This window comes from Suncus etruscus, chromosome 15 (genome assembly GCF_024139225.1).
Source record: "Suncus etruscus isolate mSunEtr1 chromosome 15, mSunEtr1.pri.cur, whole genome shotgun sequence".
Lineage (NCBI taxonomy): Eukaryota > Metazoa > Chordata > Mammalia > Eulipotyphla > Soricidae > Suncus > Suncus etruscus.
Window position 1 is genome coordinate 84327168 of NC_064862.1, and position 21689 is coordinate 84348856.

At 38.5% G+C, this 21689-nt stretch overlaps 2 protein-coding genes across 2 annotated transcripts; both read right to left on the reverse strand.

Annotated features, from left to right (window-relative positions):
* Window positions 1-13480: 13480 nt before the first annotated feature.
* LOC126030056 (olfactory receptor 7A10-like) lies at window positions 13481-14416 on the reverse strand. Its single transcript, XM_049788258.1, has one exon. It carries the CDS (start codon window positions 14414-14416, stop codon window positions 13481-13483), a length of 936 nt encoding a protein of 311 aa, XP_049644215.1.
* A 5666-nt stretch (window positions 14417-20082) lies between these two features.
* On the reverse strand, window positions 20083-20931 carry LOC126030057 (olfactory receptor 7A10-like). Its single transcript, XM_049788259.1, has 2 exons — window positions 20580-20931; window positions 20083-20294 (listed from the first exon to the last, which is right to left on the reverse strand). The coding sequence occupies exons 1-2, from the start codon at window positions 20929-20931 to the stop codon at window positions 20083-20085; spliced, it is 564 nt and encodes a 187-aa protein (XP_049644216.1).
* Window positions 20932-21689: the final 758 nt, after the last annotated feature.

A 21689-nucleotide genomic window follows, 5' to 3' on the forward strand; every position in this document is an offset into this window, starting at 1 on the left:
AAAAATAAAGGAATTCAGATTCTCTGTGGGATTTAGAGACACTGGAGTAAAGGCAGTGATGTCTTCCTGGGTAGAGGAAGAGCTGAGAACCCTGGACAGATAAAGAGAATTTGGGGGTTATTTTTTACTTTGAGGGGCACACCCAGCATTATGCAGGATAAAATTCCAGCCAGCCACATGCAGTCAAGTGCCTTATCCACTGTACTATCTCTTCAACCCCTAAGGAGTTTTTTTAAGTCAATATGTTAGCCCAGAATACAATACTGACTATCCCTGGAAGAATGAGCCTCCTTTCTCACCTACTGAAAAGATCATTATTCTAGCATGTTTTGTTACTCATGGGTTGGGGTTTTGGGGTGAATAGACTCACCTGTAAGGCTCTGGACAGGTTTCAATGCCATTATCATGATAAAGAAGAATTCTGGCACAGGAAAAGAGAGAGAGGGAAAAATAGAGAAGACTCAGGTTCTGAGTTCAAACTCTGTTCACATTGACAATGGCTCCTGGGTTTGAAGCCCACAATGTTCCAGCAGCATCACCCAAAATGACTGTAGTTGATACCAAATTGGAACACAACATTTCCCCTCTATCTCCTGGGATTTGACAGAGGTATGTCATCAATAGTCGTGACCATAACAGAACTTCTAATGATACAAGTATGAACAGCATGTATGAGATAAGTGAAGATAGATACAGCAGAAACACTTCCAATTCTCCCAGTGGAGGTGGGTGAACCTCTTTGCAGCACCAGTGCAGGTTTTTATTTGATAAATTAAAACATTTTAATTTACAAAGTTATTCAAATTTGGGTTTTAGACATACATTGTTTCAGCATCAATCCCATCATCAATCTCAATCTCCACCAAAATTTCCCAAGTCCATCTCATGCTATTACCACCAGCCAACCACCATCAGAGGGGAGAAGAGGTTTGGGAAGAACAATGAAGTAGTGGAAAGAGAATGGAAAGGATGTAAAGAGGAAATTGAGGGAAGGAAGAGGAAGATTGAGAGAACAGAGTAAGGAATGGAAGGGAAATGTTGATGTTGAATGAAAACGAGTACCAAGACAGCTGCATGTAGAACTAAGTCTCGTGGTTAAGTAATCTCTTCAAATGCAGGACTCATAAAATTTATGGTTTCATCTATATGAATTACTAGCCTTCCCTCTAGAACAAAGAAAAGCAGCCTTTGCCTTTTATCTGCTCATCCAATCATGGGATATGGTTTACAGAGAACATCACAATTTGTGACGCGAAGGAAATCACAATGATAATGAAGGCATGAGATCTACTTTGCCTGCATGACAAATCCTCATTTTGTGGAATATCATCCCTTCTTTATAAGTCAAAATACACTAGGAAAATATTGTGTGAGTTGTGAGCATATATATGATCTTTGTCTTCAAGCAAAGATAGGAAGATTTCTTTTTGGAAAAAATGATTTCTTTGTGTGAATCACCCAGCAATGTTCAGCAGAACTAAGTTGATTCTAGGTGATACTCAGACTAGATGTACATGCCAGATAGGTTAAAGATTAGGTCCAGTGGGAAGGTCCAGTGATTTGGGTCCAGTGATGCTGGAGACTACTTGGGTCACACCTAGTAGTGCTTAGGGGACCATGAGGTTCTGAAGATCAAACTGGGGGACTTCTGCATGCTGAGATCTAGTTATTCTAACTTCTCTCCCTTCCCAAGAATGATTGCTTCTTCCAGGTTGAACCTTCATCTCAATACTGCAGAATACAGATCACAATGACAGATTTGGAGTTGAACAAATCTATAAATCTAAATCCTACCTGAGCTGCAATGAGCCTGGGAGTGAAACTCATTGCTTAAATCATAATCTCCCCAATGCAAATGGGTAAGAGAGTTTTTACCTGTATTTGTTCCTAATAATCATAGCAGGATGAGTCTATTATGATGGCAGGTTACTGAATATTAATAAAGGGTACTTGGCACAGGGTAACTGCACATAATTTTAGGGAAAGTTTCAAAGAAGAAAACAAAGAAGAATTTTTCCTGTTTTTTTTTTTTTTTTTTTTTTTTTTTTTGTGGTTTTTGGGTCACACCCGGCAGTGCTCAGGGGTTACTCCTGGCTCCATGCTCAGAAATTGCTCCTGGCAGGCACGGGGGACCATATGGGACGCCGGGATTTGAACCGATGACCTTCTGCATGAAAGGCAAACGCCTTACCTCCATGCTATCTCTCCGGCCCCTCCTGTTTTTTTTTTTTAATTCTTATCCTTCTTTGCTTTAAGATATATATGGATCAAGCAGAATTATTTTTTGCTCATCTCAATCCTCAATGTTATCAACTTTCCTTTTTGCACATAAACTTCTCTTTGAACTTTCAGTTATGTTCAGGACATGCAGAGATGTGGCATTATATGCAGTCAACTCAAGGCCAAAGCCAGGGCAGAGTACCCCTGGGGTTCCTAACAAGAACACCAAACTTCAGGTGCTATCGGAGCCATTCTGTATTATATAGTGAGGCACCCAATGCAGGGTATAAATTAGCTGTCATGTCTCATATATATGAATAAAATCAATTTGGTCTTCTGACTATTTTATGCATGAACACCTAAACATGTAAAAGTATCTCTGGTCCAGAGGGATAGAACACATTCCCATAAGCTCTGCTGGGTATTGTTCTGGTGATTCTCAAGACTGAGTTGGAGAACCAAGTAGATACTGCTGCGAAGGTGGTTAGTTTTTTAGATGAGATTTAAACTAAATCACTAGACTTTGAGTAAACCACATTATTCCCTATCATTTGGGTGGACCTTATCCAGTTTACTTGGAAACCCTAAGAACAAACACTGGCTCTCCCTAGGGGAGAGGAAATAAATCTTCCCTGTGTTTTGGACTTGACATACAAAATAAACTCTACTTTTCATCCTGCTAGCATGTTCTGTATATTTGAGATGTCCATCCTCCAAAATCACACAAAAGGAAATCAGGAAATAACCAATCACAACCTGCTTTTTGTTAAGATTGTAACATGCTAGACATGCCAACCTAGTCAAAAGGACTCCTAGAATGCTTGTGCATAGTATCTGATATAGCTCCATCATTAATGGGGAGATATTCTCTTCCAACACTTTCTTCCCTTAAAACTGTAAGGCCAGGAATATTCACATAAATAAATTCTTTAAAATCCATGCATACCTCTGTGGACATAGTCTTGGCTTCTGTTTCTCTAAAGAAGCTGAACTAAAACATGAGTTGAAAAATAAGAAACACAAGTGCTTCTTGGGCCATACATATAGCATCCATATGCACATGTCATCAGCATCTCCCGACCCTCTTGAGATGTGGACTTTCCTGCTTTTCTGCTGGGTTCTCTCCACCTTTGGAGAAGCCCACATTTTCTCTTGAACATATAACTCTCCCTTCCCTTCCTCAAAATTTCCAAATATAACCATTTTACATCAAAAAAGGAAGAAAGGAGAAAAAAGAGAATTAAAGAGAAATAAAGAAAGATAGACAGAAAGAAAAATATAAGAAAGAAATAAAGACAGACAGGAAGAAAGGAAGAAAGAAATAATTAAAGCGAGCAAACAAGCAAGCAAGAAAGACAAAGAAAAGAAAGAAGTCTTAAATCAGACAAATTAAATAGTTTTTTTCTAGATACCTGTAACTGGCTCTTGGTAAATTTTACTTACCTGGCAGCAACTTTAGATATTTGTCTCTCATGGAGCAGAGATTGGCAAGTCCAGCCACAGAGAACATTTGATCACTGACTGCCTCTAGACAGAGAAGTTTCCTTCTCTGAAAGGTCTGAGACTTAGATGAGCTGGCTTTGTGAGACTGTTCTAATCTCACTGCTGATTATCTTTATAAAAACATCATTCTGGGGGCTGGAGTGATAGTAGAGTGTAAAGAGCACTTAAATTACACGTGACTGACCCATATAGGTTTTTGGCACCACATATGATCTCGTGAGTCACAACAGAAGTTATCCCTGAGCATAGAGATGGATGTAAGTCCTGAGATTTGCCTGGTGTGCACCCCCACAAGTGTCTTCAGATTTTTCTCTGAGTTTATTGACCATGTGTATTAATTTGGAGGCAATTATCTTTGTTATTATTTTTAGAGGAAGTTTCCTGATCAAGATGCTAAAAAGCCACTTCTACCCATGATAATATACTTAGAGTGGAGAAACCAGTATCTCTTAGGCCAAGGGAATTCCCTTTCTAATTTCCTCAATATTTACTGTGCTTATGAAAAAAAAAGACACAAAACCTTACCATACCCTCCTTCATACACCCCCTTTTTCTTTTCTCGAGTTGCAGAGTTTTAGCTGTTGTTTATTTTTTGTTTTTGTTTTTGTTTTTTGGGCCACACCCGGCGGTGCTCAGGGGTTACTCCTGGCTGTCTGCTCAGAAATAGCTCCTGGCAGGCATGGGGGACCATATGGGACACCGGGATTCGAACCAACCACCTTAGGTCCTGGATCAGCTGCTTGCAAGGCAAACACCGCTGTGCTATCTCTCCGGGCCCAGCTGTTGTTTATTTTTACTGTTATGTTTCTCATCGGTGCCTGGTTGTTTTCTTTTCCCATTTTCTTTTCTTTACCTCTCTTTTCTTTTTTCTTTTTCACTTTCTTTTTTTCTTTTCTCCTTAGTGTGTGTGTGTGTGTGTGTGTGTGTGTGTGTGTGTGTGTGTGTGTGTGTGTGTGTTTGGGCCACACCCGATGACACCCAGGTGTTACTCCTGGCTATCCACTCAGAAATTGATCCTGGCTTGGGAGACTATATGGGATTGTGGGAATCGAACCCAGGTCTGTCCTGGGTCAGCTGTGTGCAAGGCAAATGCCCTACTGCTGCACTATCATGCTGGCGTCGTTCCTTTTCTTCTTTTAAACTTATATTGATAGCTCCTAGACAGACCTCCCCCAGCATCCTTTCTATTTTAACTTTTTCCCCAATAGAACCACAGGGCTTGAATCATTATATTTTGCCTCATAAGTGGAGGGGGAAAATGGATGGTGCCAGGAACAAACCCAAAGTTATCAACAACAGATTCAGGATACACAATCTACATCAAGATATATACAAAAGGGATCGGCTACACTAGCAGTCTAGGGAGCAAAGGGGGGAGGTATGAAATGCATGCTGGGAACAGGGGTGGAGGAAGGTTAACATTGATGGTGGGAATGTCCCTAATTCACTGTCACTTTGTACCTTAAATATAACTGTAATTCACATTGATCACAATAAAAAAGCCACTTCTAGTGACATTCGGCCAACGCAGCATGTATTTCAATGCTTGGGACTGGAACTGCTCAGTTTCTTTGGTGTTAGGAACTACCAGGGCCATGGTGGAAGTAATCCAGGATCTTCTGTCCACATTTGGCAGTGCTCAGGGTCTTCTATGTCTAGACAAGGTGGAATTCAGGGCCCTTATAGTGCAGAAGTTCAAACTCAGGTCCCACCATTTACAGATTATGCATCTTTAACCACGGAACTATCTCTTTAGCACCTTCTTTTGCTATTTAGATTTACTCACCCTACCACATTTTATACAAAATATGATTTCTATCAATGATACTTTATAGCTTTTTCTCTATTCTAGGATTATTTCTGGGTATTTTTGAGCCTTTAGAAATATGTAAACATTTTTCTATTTAATTTGTTAATTTGTCTTTATTAGAAAAAAATTAACGTTTGATGCTAATTTTCCTATAGGCATCTCATAGACTCTAAATATTGTCATTGAGCTCTGAAAATTTCTTGATAGTCATTCATGTGTTTTTCACAAGTAATTACTATTTTAAGTTTTTATACATTTTTTAAAGAGCCCTAAGTTACAAAGTTATTGCTAGTTAAATTATAGGCATATAATCTTTCAAAACTAATCACACCACCAATGTCAACTCCTATCACCAGTGTTTCCACCTTGACAGGTCTGTGTTTTGGATTTATAGATATACCACTTCCACATCACCAATATAACTGAAGCCTAGACTTCTGTTCCACCATTACTTGCCTTTCTCATCTTCTCTGTTCTTCTCCCTAAGTTCTGGGGTTAAAGGTGATATAGGAATATCCCTTTACTACATTATATTTACTCATCCAGTTGTTCTATATACCACATATAAGTGGTATAGTTGCTTTTCTTTGCCTTTCTTTTTCTGGCTTACTTCACTAAACATGATATCTTCCAGTTTCAACCATATTGCAACAAGTTATTTGGTTTCATCATTCCTTGCAGCTAAATATTATTCCTTGCAATATAGTATTTGAACCTCATAGGTCATTCATCTATGGTTGGACACTTAGGTTGATTCCATATCATATTATTTTTTCATATTTATATATTTTACTTGTATTTGTTTATTTTTATTTTATTATTGCATTTGATTGGCATTGGAATGGTGTAAGTAATTGTGATCCAATTAAGGCATTTGTTGCAAAGTCTTTTGAATAAATATTTGATATGTGAACAATGAGGTAGCATCCCAGTCAATCTTGCTTCCTAAGCATAAATGAAGACCTAACCAGGATGATCAGAATATAAAGTATAGCAAGAGACATGATAATGTGTAAACATTATTATTTTCTTTAGTGCTATGGGCTCATACATGCAAGGCATGTACTCTCCCACTACATTTTTTAACATAATTTTTATTTTAATTGTAGTGGCTTACATATCGTTCACAGTAATATTCAGGTACATATTTACATTGAATCAGGGGAATTCCCACCACCGAATTGTCTTCCCACAACCGCTCCCATCCTGCCTCCCATATCCTCCACTCTTCCCCCCAGGGGCTGCTAGAATGCGTGGTCCCCTCTGTGTCTAGTTAATTACTTAGTGGCCTTATAACTGTTTGGTCTTGGTGCCTCCATTATTGCCCCCTCTAGTTGGGAGGCAGGACTAGAAAGATCAAGTTATGTGGATTTGTTTGAGAAAGAGAAAGGTAATATAATGGGGTAAAAATCGTCTATGCCGACTATGAGCAGAGTCATTCTAGAGGCTCTCATCCTTGGTTTGAGGGACAATGGGGAAAAGAAGAAGGTGAAACACCACAGCAGTTCAAAAAGAGGAATCAAATAAGATATTCAGTGAGCACTGCAGCCATAAAAATATGCACCACATAGTTGCCATGGTCTTGAGATAGGAAATATGACAAGGCGCAAGGAGGAAGAAGAGAAAAGAAGAAAGAAAAAAATAAATATATAATTTAAAAATGGACAACTACTTCAATATTTACCTCAAAACAAAGAATTCGATCAAAACTAGATAAAAAATAATAAAAATTTATTTATTTATTTATTTTTATTTAAACACTTTGATTACATACATGATTGTGTTTGGGTTTCAGTCATGTAAAGAACACCACCCATTACCAGTGCAACATTCCCATCACCAATGTCCCAAGTCTCCCTCCTCCCCACCCGACCCCCGCCTGTACTCTAAACAGGCTCTCAATTTCCCTCATACATTCTCATTATTAGGACAGTTCAAAATGTAGTTATTTCTCTAACTAAACTCATGACTCTTTGTGGTGAGCTTCCTGAGGTGAGCTGGAACTTCCAGCTCTTTTCTCTTTTGTGTCTGAAAATTATTATTGCAAGAATGTCTTTCATTTTTCTTAAAACCCATAGATGAGTGAGACCATTTAAAAATTAAAAAAAAAAAGGATTATTTAGTGTTTTTTGTCTCTCCCCCGGGCCCCCCCGCATAGGCACAGTAAATATTGGGGTCATCCAAAACGGGAATCCCCTTGGCCTAAGAGATACAGGGTTTCCCTACCCTTGGAATATATTGTCATGGGATTATCTATAGACTCCTTTCACGTTCATTTACTCTCCCCTTGGTGTTTTTGTGCCATATGGAAGACTTCTGCTCCAATCTGAATGATAAAGACAGACCTCTAACTCTAGGGGTCTCAGTCTGTGCACAGGTCAAGAAGTGGAACTTATGATGATGACTTTCTTTGTGATTTTAGAAGTTCTGTTTCCTCGATGTCATTTTAATCTGTCTTCTGTGGTTAGTGGTCTTGGCTCTTGCGCTGAAGCTCGGATGGAGTCTGGGATACCGTCTTTCGTTATGATTCCAGAAGACCCATTCAGTTGCAATTGCCTCAGTCAGGACTCTGGCATTGGAGCTCATGTTTGTTATGCAGGACGTAGACCAGACCCTAGATTAGGGCTTTCTTGTTGATCCCAGAATACATATTGCCTGGTCATGGTTCTATCAGCCAGTCATCTGTAGATCACGTTCTTGGCTTTTGCACAGCCCATAGTGTGGTAAGTCTTCCAATTTTGTTTTATCATTAGTTGGTAAGGTAGGATAACCTGTTCTTATGTCCATTTGTTTCCAATTTCCTCATTGTCAGAATCTCATATTAGAACTGGCACATGTTGGAGATCGAGTAGTATTCAGGATGTCCCAGGTGGGCTTTGATTCCTGTAGCTGTTGTGATGAACTGTGTCGATTCTATGTCTGGGGTTCAGGATTGAAGTCTGGATGGTTGGTGTATAATCTTCTGGCGTCTAAGATGAATCCACATGACATATTTTCAAGGTGGGAGATTCCCCTGTATTGTAAATAAGTATGAGGTCTTATCTCTAGTAGATAGGAGCTTGTTTATATACGTGGGATTTCCCCTTTTTTAGTGTGCCTTTGCAGGAAGAAATGGTGCTTCATTATATTGCCATGCATTTGGGGGTGAAAAGAACAGAGAAACAAGTCACACACCCCAAAAAACATAAAAATAGAAATAAAAATATATATTTGCTCACATATGTATAGTGAAAAATGATTGTAAGTAAAATGAAATAAAAAATAAAGAGCTAGTGTTATACAGGTCTTATACTTATGATGGAAGTATATGTTTCCCCATTGCCTTTTGAGATTTTCTTGTGGGGTGTGGGTTCCCAGGCACCTTTTCATCACACACCCTGCCCTTCCTGAGATTGGTAAAATATTTGAGGGGGGATCTTGTGTAAAGTTCTTGCAATGGGAGTCCTTTTAGGGCTAAGTCTGGTATCCAGCAACAGTCCACGTTAGGATAAGTTGGTAGGGAGAGTCACAGAGCATGAGTCAGTAGGGGTGTTGGTTGTCTTTTCCTGCCAGGACGAGGTGTGGGTTTGAGTGGATGTCCCTTCGCTCGGGTGCTGGGTACTGGTTCGTTGGGGTAGGAGGTCAGTATTGATGCCTAATAGATTAAGAACTGAGGGTGAAGAGTTTTAATAAATTGGAAAATCTGGATGGGATTGAGGGGTGAAGGGGTAGTCAGATTCCTGAAAGGGGTATAGGGGAGTGTATTTGGAAGGGGCAGAAAGGAAGAAAGGGGAAAATAAGATTAAATAGAAAATAAAAAAAGGAAGAGGGAGGAGTGAGAAGAGAGTTGAAAAGAGAGGGGGCATATCATTTTGCTTGAATATGTACGATGAGTGGGCCCCTTAGTATAAGTCTGCAGGTCACCATTGCTGCTTCGGTGGTCTGGCTGGTCACATGCTTCAGGTCCTAAAAGAAGGTATGCCCTAGAGATAAAGGGTGTGTTAAAAAGTTTCGTCCAGACAATTTTGTAATGCAACTGGGTATGGTATCTCGTGTGGCTTAGCTCTGAGATGCCATCTTAGGTTGTCCATCCTTTGTATCCAAGAACACCTGAGGCAGACAGGAAAAACCTGGTGGGGAGGAGCTAGGGCCGTTCACGTGGTCGGTGTGGTTGGGCCCTCCCACTACATTTTTAAAGCTACTCAAGCAATGTATTATGAAAAATATAATCTAAATAGCCTTTTCTCATCATAGAGGGATGAATATTTGAACATGTATTTATTTCTTTTTCTTTACAAAGATACTCATAACATATTTTGTAATGGACCCAATAACTTTTCTAAATTTTATTCTATATATAATTTTATGTTTATATTTTCTACTTGCTTAAAGTATGTGAGGCTTCCATGTATATACATTATTTAGAATAATCGGATGAAGAAATGCAATGGTTTAAATGGAAGGGGATTCCTAGATCACCCTTGGCCCCACAGCATAGGAAAAGAAGACAAGAAACAGGGAATAAAGACAGATGGAAATGGATATATCAGTGTTAAGAAGTGATAGACATAAATATTCAAACCACAGAATCAACAATACTGCAATTATGAGACTAAAACTTTAACAATTGAAATGAGGTGCCTGTCAAGATGACAGAATGGTGTGTGTATATGGAAGAGAAGTTGAGAATATTGGTGGATAGAATTTGACACTGGTATTTGTGCTAGAACTATTGTATATCTTAAATCAACTATGAATAGTTTTTTTTAAATCTTTATGCTTTAATAAAAATTTAAAAGCAATAAAACATGTGAGATTTTGTGGCTAACAGTTTACACTTGAGCTCATATTTACTGAGTTATTATGGACAAGGATTATGCAAATGTTTATATCTGACAAGCAAAAGGCAAGTCTCATATACTTTGTATACTAATTGTAAAAATATTGAAATATTTTACACATGTTTGTTTTTGGGTAAAATTCAGTGTTGAACAGTGATTATTCTTGACTCTGCACTCAGCAATTACTCCTTGTAGTGCTTGGGAAAGCATATTGGATGCCAGAAATTAAATTAGGTCAGTAGCATGCAACCTATTATTGCTACAGCCCTAATAAAATACTTTCAACTCAACTATTCATTAGTTAATGATGGACTTGGAGTCCCCATGATCACCTCTTGCAACTTCACAACTCTATTCCTAAGATTTAGTTCTTCCTCTTGTTTTATTATTAGATTCACAATCTTTTTACATCTAGCATTAAAATAACTAACTAGTATTCACAACATGGTAGCCAGACATTCATTCTTCTTGATTAAAGCAATCAAAAATTTTTGCCACACCTAGTAATGGTCAGGGTTTACTCCCCAGGAATCCTTCTTGACAGAGCTTGGTGGACACTGAAATGCTAGGATCAAACCCTCGTTAACTGTGTGCAAGGCAAACCTTATTCACTGTACTATTCATTCTGACCCCTTAGATATTTTGAATTAAGACCTCCCAGGACATTTGTGAGGGGTAATTACCTTTAGAAAGCAGAGGAAGAAAACTTTCAAGATTTCATACAAGCTATGGCACCTCGAGATGCACATCTACATTCTTTGTTCCTACATCATTTCACTGTTCTCTTCACTCTTCTTTCTGCCTTTCATTAAAAGAGGGGTTATAACATGCATTCTGTTGATGTATGCAATGCATAGATTATAAATTCTCCATTGATCAATTTTTAATTGTTTAAATCCATTTAACCAAGTGATAAAGTGAAAAGGCCTCCAACATTGCAGTTTCCTCTCCATCTATCCAACTGACAATATAACAAAACAAAAACTGACCACTATTCTGAATTCTTTTAAAAATTAAAAAAAAATATCCTGAATTCTCACCATCATCTAGATCCATAAGGAATCCCAACCATCCTAAATGAAACATGCATTTGCTCACAATTCTAGATTCTGAATAAAACAGTAAATGTTGCTTCCAAAAAGATCTTCTATAGGGAACTTTCTATCTTTGCTTTTGAATAAAAAGTAGTTCCCATAAGAATAAATTGCATGATTATTCTGCCTAGATTTCTACATAAACACAGATACCATCTAGCATGAATGCCTTCTTCTTGTTTTATTATCAGATCCACAGTTCTGCTTTTTAAATTTCTATCATTACCACTGCAATTTCTATAAAAATAAACTGTACAGTTAATCTTATTGGTGACAGTGCAGATTTCCACTTGATAAAAGCCCCAAAGCAGTGTAACATAAAATTTTCCCTGGAAAGTTGATGGTGGAGATTAAGGTCCTTACTAGGCAGCAGAATAGAGGGAAGCACTGATCTCTCAGACAGACTCAGGTCTGCAAAAGCAATAACCATGTCCCCTATAGTCACAGCATAAATAAGCTGATGGACTGAGCAAAGGAGACATTTACAGTTTTCTGTATGTTTGCTCATTAGCCCCCCTTTCTCATTCTTGATTCAGCCTCTGAGAGCATGATTGTCCCATGGGATGCTGGTATGGGCAGAATGGAAATTTCCTGTTGGTACTAAGTTTTCTAATAGGCCTTGCTAGGTAAGTTCGGTTGTGATGGTTTCTTTGTGAAGCCCCTGGCTTGCAGAGACCAACTTCCTAATATCTATTTCAGCCCAGAGTTGTCCTAACCATCAAATGAAATAGGTGAGTCAAAGTTGACAAACTTCCCTCATTTTCAAGGCATTCACAAGGGGTGGTACACAACCCCCGAGATCTCCAAAGAATAATGCCTCCCATATCCACAAAAGTGAACTGTGTTTTATTTTTATGAATAAACTTTAATGTCTCATTCTTTGGATTTTGTTCCCCTGCCAAATCAATGAGGAATTCTAACATACCCCATATCAAAAGTTAAGTTCGTCACTCTAACTAAATGAATAAAATTGTTAATTTCATAACATCTGATCTGCTTTAAGCACTTTTTAGGTGGCTCTCGTAGGACTCAACTTTTAGAAAATCTAACATCAGAGAAATTCTATGTTACATTTCTTTCTCCATTTTAGAAATGAGGCTTAAAGACATTTAGTAATATGCATTTAGTTATACTTAAAAAGAGGGATGGGCAAGAACAGAACTCTGCCAGTATGCCTTCCATTTCTCACCTCTGTCACTGTAGTTGAGAGTGTCTTATTATTCTAGATGTTATAGATAATCAAGTATATAAAACAACCACAAAATAGCTGAATTTAATTTAATTTATTTTTATCTCTTTTTTGGCCACATCGAGCTGTTATCAAGGCTTTCTCTTGACTCTGCACTCAGGAATTACTTGTGGTAGGCTCAGGGGAATATATTTGGTATTGGGAATCAAATCCTGGTCAGGCAAATTTCCTACCTGCTGTTCTATCACTTGGATCCAGCAGCCTTATCTTAAGCCTTAAAATAAGCTTAAGGTAGTATTACACCTTAGAACTAGTTTTTAGTGGCTCTCCCACCCTCTGGTTAACCAGTAGAACTGATATACTTTCAGAATGTATTATGTTTTTCTTTAGAAATAAATATTTTTTAAAAAATTAACTTATTGGGGAATTTGGTTTTCAAGAATAAATGATTGTAGGTCTTAGGGGTCAATATTAGCACACCCCATGTGTCACCCAAATGATAATAACCATCACGACCAAGTATCTATAATAATTCTGAGAATGATTTCTTTCTAAGTAATTCATGTAGATCATGATATAATTGTGAGTTTCCAGGTATTTTAGATCCATTAGTTAAAATGTATTAGAATAGGAAGAGACATGGAAAAAAAAGATTCCCTTACCAGAGACAGCAGAGGGTTGAATAAATGTCTGACACATTGTTAAGAAAAGAGGCAATGAAATAATTAGAAACCCCAGTATTTAATATATAGAAAATCCTATCGTATACTTGAATGGAAAATTACACAAGATCTAGTCTCAAGACTTGGGTGCTGTAATAACTGGGTCTTCATTGGTAAGAGGTCTATCCCATTGTTTTTTTCTCAATGAGACTCTTCAGAGCTCTCTTGATGTCTTTGTTCCTGAGACTGTAGATGAAAGGGTTCAACATGGGAGTGACCACTGTATACATGGCTGAGGCGATAGCAGTGGACTGTGAGTTCTGTGTGACAGCAGAACTCAGGTATACTCCTAGAGCTGTGCCATAAAACAGGCAGACTACAGAGAGGTGGGATGCACAGGTGGAAAATGCTTTATATTTCCCTTGAGCAGAGGAGATTCGACGTATGGAGGAAACAATTTTGGAGTAAGAGCAAAGTATCCCAGCGAAGGCACCACCAGCCAGTATTACAGCTGCAAAATACATCACCATGTCATTAAGGAAGGTGTCTGAACTAGCAAGATGGATCACTTGGTTGAGTTCACAGAAAAAGTGGGGAATCTTCACATTTTTACAGAAGGACAGGCGCAGCACTGTTAAACTTTCCAGCAGGGAATCCAGGATGCTAATGACCCAGCACAACAGAAGCAATTGTCCACAGAATTGGGCATGCATTATGACTGTGTAATGCAAGGGGTAGCAGATGGCCACATAGCGGTCATAAGCCATAGCAGCCAGGAGACAAATGTCCATTACAACAAAGAGTAGGAAAAAGTACATCTGGGTGATGCAACCCTCATAGGTGATGACTTTGCTGTGTGTCTGGATGTTCACCAGCATCTTGGGGACGGTGGTGGAGGTGAAACAAATGTCCACAAAGGACAGATTGGACAGGAAGAAGTACATGGGGGTGTGGAGGTGGGAATCTGAGCTGACAGCCAGGATGATGAGCAGGTTCCCAAGCACAGTAATTAGGTACATGGAAAGGAACAGCCAAAATATTAGGGACTGCAGTTCTGGTTCTTCTGAAAATCCTAAAAGAAGAAACTGGGTCATTCCTGTAAGGTTCTCAGCAGCCATGTGGTGAAGGGAACTACAAGAAATGGACAAACACGACCATGGTTACTTCTTATACAAAGATAAATCACTTAAATCTTTATTTGTATTGAGGCAATGTTGGATTGTAAGAACATATGCTTTAGATGTATAATTTCACACCTTAAAATACACATCGCCATCACCAGGCAAATTACATACACGTTTTATGTGCTTTTATATCCTCTCAAAGTAAAAAATATTATGATTATACCAAGTATAGACAAGCATAGGCAAATATATTATGATTGTACCACATCCCTCTAAGTTCCCTTGGTATAAGTTTTGTGTGCTTTTTTTTGTCCTACAATTCCAATCTTTCCCTAAGATATACTTTATCATGTCATTTTAATTACCATTTCTCAGGCATTTGAGAGTTACAACATGTGAATTCTTATAATAATACAGGAATCATATAGCACTTCACGAGTTACATCTTCTTAGTGCTTTCTGTTGACCGTATTCTTGTCTCTGTAATGGAAAGTCAACTTAGAAGATAAAAGCCCAGATTTCTTACTATGACAAAAGTTCTCAGTCATCAATGGATGTGTGATTATGTATGCATAAATCCTGTACTGTTCATCAACACACAGTTCATGTTAGATGAGTATACAGCACCACAGGATATCAAATAACATGTTTTTCAAGACGTTCATTGGAACATTGAAACTCTATGCAACAGAATACAAAAGTGAATGGTATACATCTGAATAGTGCAGAGGATCTTTAACAAATGTTTGGAAAATTTCTTTCTGAATGCCCAAGGTAACAAAAAGTTCAGAAATATATTTAATCTCCATAGAGCAAAGAGAAGTTAAGAAAAATCAGAGATCTGAAAACAAAATAAAAATACATCGGAAGAGTGATTTATCAGAATCAATGTGTGTATGTGTACACTTACTTTGCTTTCTATTTAAAATGCATATTTTTTTTGTTTTGGGGCCACACCCAATGGTGTTCAGATCTTACTCTTGGCTCTGCTTTCAGGGATCATTTCTGGCAGAGCATATTAGAACATATCTGGTGTTGGGGATTGAACCAAGGTTAGCTGTGTGCAAGTCAAGCTCGTTACTTGTTGTCCTATCTGGCTCCTAAAAGAAAGATTTTCATAAGAGAATATTGAATTTCAGATAAATTCTTTTGGTTAAACAAAACACACATAGTAATTATATGTTCTATATAGATATATATCCAAATAAATAAAGGGAAACCAGAGTGATTGTATAGTGGATAAGGTGATGGCATTGCATATAGCTAACCCAGGTTTGACCCCAGTATCCCATATGGTTCCTCTGAGCACTACCAGATGAAGCCAAAAGCCAAATAAAAAAATAAAATAAAAACGACCAATTTCTCAAATGCAATTTTTGTTTTCTATAAGTGGAATGAAAAAAAAACCCAGCATAAATCCACTTGTCCTGATAATGATCAATCTAAGGATCCAACAGAAAACTGATATAAAGGTTGTACATACTGAACAAACACACAGGTGTGATTAGTTACATAAAAAAATGAACCAATCAGGATGTGTCATAGACTGCTGGTGCAATATAGTAATTTCAATTTTTTGTTTTAGTCTTTCTCATTGTCAGGTAATCAAAGTTATATTAATCAGCAAGTGATGTGTTTATATTCTTTTTCTTTTCTTTTCTTTTCTTTTTCTTTTTTTTTTTTTTTTGGTTTTGGGCCACACCCGGCAGTGTTCAGGGGTTACTCCTGGCTGTCAGAAATAGCCCCTGGCAGGCACGTGGGATCATATGGGATACCGGGATTCGAACCAACCACCTTAGGTCCTGGATTGGCTGCTTGCAAGGCAAACACTGCTGTGCTATTTCTCCAGGCCCTGATGTGCTTATATTCTAACCTTCAAAACCAGAGGCAATATTTACACTTACTTTTTATCACAAAATTCTTTGAATTTTTATTCACTAGAATATTAAATATCCATTTCTTCTTTTAATATCATTTCATGAGTCATTGACTCCTTTATTGCTTATTAAATATCACTTACCTTTTGGTCAAGTTGAAGATTACATCAATTTATGGATCAAGCCACTATTGAACCACTGTTTTCTGATATCTAGACTGTAATGGTACTGCAAGGTGAACTGAGGTCAATGTTCTTGCTTTCTGTTCTCTATTTACTTCAAATACAGAATCTCCATGCCATGTGGTCTCACCTGGGTGGGATTTCTCAGAGAAAGGCCCCTCAGCAGAAATGCAAATTCCTTCTTGGGAGGTTGATGGTGGAAACTGGAGCCCAGACAAGAGAGAAAGAAGGATGGAGCAATGCAACAGCCCTGTCCTGTCCAGCTCAGGGTAGGCCAGCTAGAGTTACTGAGCAGGGAAAATATTTACAGTTCTATATCTGCTCATTAAGTCCTATTTACTTGCTCCAACCTCCAAGAGCAGCATTTATTTCCCTGTGGGACATTGGTCTGGGCAGAATGGAAATTTCCTGTAGGTACTCCAGGGGATATTTCCAGGAGAGCATGTTAGAAGTCAGATGTATGCAATTTAATGTTGCCTCTGATTTTCCTCACTCATAGAGAAATCTTAGGAATACCTATTTCAGTTCGTAGCTATCACAGTTACCACATGTCTAAGGGTGGGAAGTCAATGTGGGCTCAGTCCCCTGCATTGTTAGAACTTTGGGATGGGACCCTCCCGCCTAAGTAAGATCTCTGGAGAACAGCTACTGCCATGTGTTGGCATGTGTAGTAATCTTTGCTCAGTCTTGAGAAATTTCTTTGTTCTCCAGAGATTTGGGGCTGTCACTCAATCTCAATAATGAAAGTGTGTGTTCATTAATGAGATCTGTTCAGATAATTTTATGCCTTAAGATCTGATGTGAACATCTTTCAGACATTGTAGAATCTCTTCATAAAGTAACATCTGAGAAGCAGTTCTATTATAAATTCCCTTTCCCATTGTAGAATGGAGTCAAAAGAAATATAGTGATTTATAGATTTTTTTGGGGGGGTCACACCAGGCAACACTCAGAGGTCACTCCTGGCTCTATGCTCAGAAATCGCTCCTGGCAGGCTCGGGGGACCAAACGGGATGCCGGGATTTGAACTACTGTCCTTCTGCTTGTAAGGCAGATGCCCCACTTCATTGCTATCTCTCTGGCCCCCAAACTACCTTTCTCTTAGTCTAAAATAGCACAAACCCAGCATAGTCACCAAATTCAGTACTGCAATCAAATTTTCAATTTTTTTAGGGGGGTCACATCTGGCAACACTCAGGGGTTACTCCTGGCTCTTTGCTCAGAAATCGCCCCTGGCAGGCTCAGAGGACCATATGGGATGTCTGGATCAATTTGAACCACCATCCTTCTGCATGCAAGGCAAACGCGCTACCTCCATGCTATTTCTCCAGCCTGTGATTTATAGTTTTAACAGATGGAAAAATATAAATCAACAGGAATTCTATTAGGATTCATCTATTTTGAAGTCTGTGCAGTAGCTGTCCACCAGAATTGATTTTGCTTTTGAATTTATCTAGGGAAAGTGGTTAAAACACTTGGAGAGATGCAGTAGCTGAGCTAAAATGGGTGGCCCAGCCTCTAGGCCCATATCTCTGGAACTTTCTTGGGATAGGGGTAAACTGAGTCCTCTCTCTGTTGGAGGGTCAGTGCTCCTCTTATTCATACTCAGTTCACTGAGCTGAGAGCCCCTGCTACTGAATCATCTCGGTTCCATAGCACCTGGAGTGTGTGGCCCATATGTGACATCTACAAATTTCACAGTACTGACAGCACAGTAGAAGCATAGAAAATTAGATGAGAAGTGAGTGTAGAAGTCCACTACACTCAATAAGCAAAAACAATAGCACTAAAGGCTAAAATGGCACCCAACAAACAGTTCAGTAAATTATTGGACAATGACTTTAGTGACTCCATTATGAGATATATGTAAAAAGCAGTATAAAGTAAATTATTTTGTGCCTGCTAAGGGAGAAGGTTGGATGGTGGGTGGATGATAACTGAGGACATAGGTGGAAGAAAGGTTGCACTGTGTGTAACTTTATATGTTTATATAAATCAAATCTTAAATATGGAGGGGAAACCAGGAGTTGAGGCACAACCATGTGCTATATTGGAAAGAAAAAATAGAGACCTTATCCACAAGATCATCCAAAAAGAACCAGACTACAGACTTTTATTTTTTGAGGTGCCAAATCCAGTTTTGCTCAGGCATTACTCTTGGTTCTGTGCTCAGGGGACCATGTGATACTGGGGATCAAGCCCAGTCTGGGCACTTAAAATGGGCATAAAAAGTGACTCCATGGAATTATAATCACATATCCCAAGAAAGAGTAGAAGGAGATGCCTATGTGTGGACACATTGTGATTCTGAACCCCAAGATTTGTCAAATGTCCATCACTTTTGGAACTTGGATCTAAATTACGAAGTATTCCATTTACATCACTGTACAGGGGCATTAGTTTCGAGTGTAGTATGGTTAGTCAGTGCATCTTCCCTGAAAAAATGCAAAAAAATGGGGAGATACTTAGTTGTGACCAGTGCAAGAATCGTACTTGTAGGAAACAGTTTTCAGAAGAAAATTCAACAAAATATAATACAGAGGACAGCTAATATTTTACCACAATAAAAATTTTCTCTTATACCTGGTTACCAATCTTCCATGTTTTATTTATTTATTTGGGACTTTGGGAACACATCCAGTTGGTCTCAGGGCTCTGCTCAGGGATGATTCCTGGTGGTGCTTGGAGAACCATATATGGTGCCAAGAAAGGAACCAGAGTTGGTGGGATACAGAGCAGGTTCAAAACTCTTGTACTATTTCTCTGGCTTTTAATACTTTAATAAGTTGGTTAACAATACATTTTCCTAGTTATACCACAATGTAATTTAAAATTCTGCTTGATTATATTTAAGATATATCTCTTAAGAAAATCTGTGGATTCAAGTGTATATTTCCATAGACATGGAACTCTGCACAATTCTTTGATAGTCATTTTGATAGGGACTAAAGGTTTGGACCAGATAGTAACAGGAAAATATGAATATGTGATCTTGATATGTGATATCTACACAACAGAAAGTGCAGTTAAGTCAGGGTGAGTGTCACCCATCAAAGGAAAGATGACATCAATGTTATACTTGGGAACAATTTTGTGTCAAACTTTACACCTTCAAATTAACATATTAGAGTTAATATACACTGAAAATAAATCAATTTTTAGAAATTAAGATTTATTTAAGTTGTTTATTAGGATAAAATAAGTTGACAAATATGTAAATAAATGCTTGTCTGTCTTGAACAATGTCACCTCACCATGATCACCAAGCAATAATCCTCCACCACCAACCCCTAAGATTTTTCCATGAAGATAAATTGCTTCAAACTCATTCATGTAAGTTATGTAAATGGGAATTTCCAAATATTTTAGGTAAAATATGGGAATATATCAAAGGCACTAGGCATAGGCACAGAAAAAGAGTTTCATACCAAAGAGAACAAAAAGCTAAATAAAGTATGTCCACAGTATACAAAAGATACAATGAAATTATGAGCAAATACAGCAATAACTAAATGAATCAAGTCTAATTCCTCAATGATAAAAAAAAACCCACCCAGTCTGTCTAGATGAGAATGTTGAATTGACACACACTACTTCATTTCTAGGAATCTTGCCCTATTGTTGCTTTCTTCCCAATGAGACTCCTCAGAGCCCTCTTGATGTCTTTGTTCCTGAGGCTGTAGATGAAGGGGTTCAGCATGGGGGTGACTACCGTGTACATCACCGAGGCTATTGCAGTCGAGTGTGAGTTCTGGGTAACAGCAGAGCTCATGTACACTCCTAGGGCTGTGCCATAAAATAAGCAGACCACAGAGAGGTGGGATGCACAGGTGGAAAAGGCTTTATACTTCCCCTGAGCTGAGGAGATTCGACGGATGGAGGAAACAATCTTAGTGTATGATAAAAGGATTCCTGCAAAGGCACCACCGGCCAGCAGCAAAGCTGCCAAATACATCACCACATCATTGAGGAAGGTGTCTGAACAGGCCAGATGGATCACCTGATTGAGTTCACAGAAAAAGTGAGGGATTTCCACATCTGTGCAGAAAGACAGCCACAACACTGTTAAACTTTCTACCACAGAATCCAAGAAACTAATAAACCAGGATATCAGAACCAACAGTCCACAGATTTTGGGGTTCATGATGACTGTGTAATGCAGGGGGTGGCAAATGGCCACAAAGCGGTCATAAGCCATCACAGCCAGGAGACAATTGTCCATCACAACAAACAGTAGGAAAAAGTACATCTGGGTGATGCAACCCTCATAGGAGATGACTTTGCTGTGTGTCTGGATGTTCACCAGCATGTTGGGGATGGTGGTGGAGGTGAAGCAGATGTCCACAAAGGACAGGTTGGAGAGGAAGAAGTACATGGGGGTGTGGAGGCGGGAGTCTGAGCTGACAGCCAGGATGATGAGCAGGTTTCCAAGCACAGTAACCAGGTACATGGAGAAGAAAAGTCCAAATATGAAGGGCTGAAGCTCTGGATCCTCAGAGAATCCTAGAAGAAGAAACTCTGTAATTCCTGTAAAGTTCTCAGCATCCATGTGGTGGAAGGCCCTAGTAGAACTAAGCAGATATCATGATCATTTCTCACATAAACAGGTGTTACTTCTATTTTTACTTTAACTGAACTAAGGTTAGATTACAAATGCTATTTGTTTTAGATGTAAAATTGCGAACACTTTAAAACAGTTATACACTATTTTGTGCCACAGTACAACTACTAGCAAGGATATTTATAAAGGCCACCAGCTTCTATTTACATTTATAGTCAAGAATTAATTTTATGACATTATGACAGCAACTTGTACTGCTAATGTTCCCTTGGGCACTTCTGTGCATAATTTCACCCACATTTTGACCTTCATAAAAGATAACATTGATCATACCATGTTTACAGAAACCTGTCAGGCATTTGAGCAAAACTAAACAAGCTAAGACAATATTTTCAGTGCTATGCCTGGGGGATTCTGAAAACTCTCTGATGAGAAAGATTTCAATTATTAAGTACCAAATTTGCTTTAATTGTTATTAACTAAAGTTATTTGTGATAATCCTCTATAATATCACATAATTAAGGACAGCAACATCCTTGTGGTTAAAAGTTAGAGAAAATATCATCTATAGACTGTTGGGTCCTGAGGAAACATCTTTATGCTGACTTTGTCTAGATGTCTAGAAGACATCTCTTCTGATAAGGTCA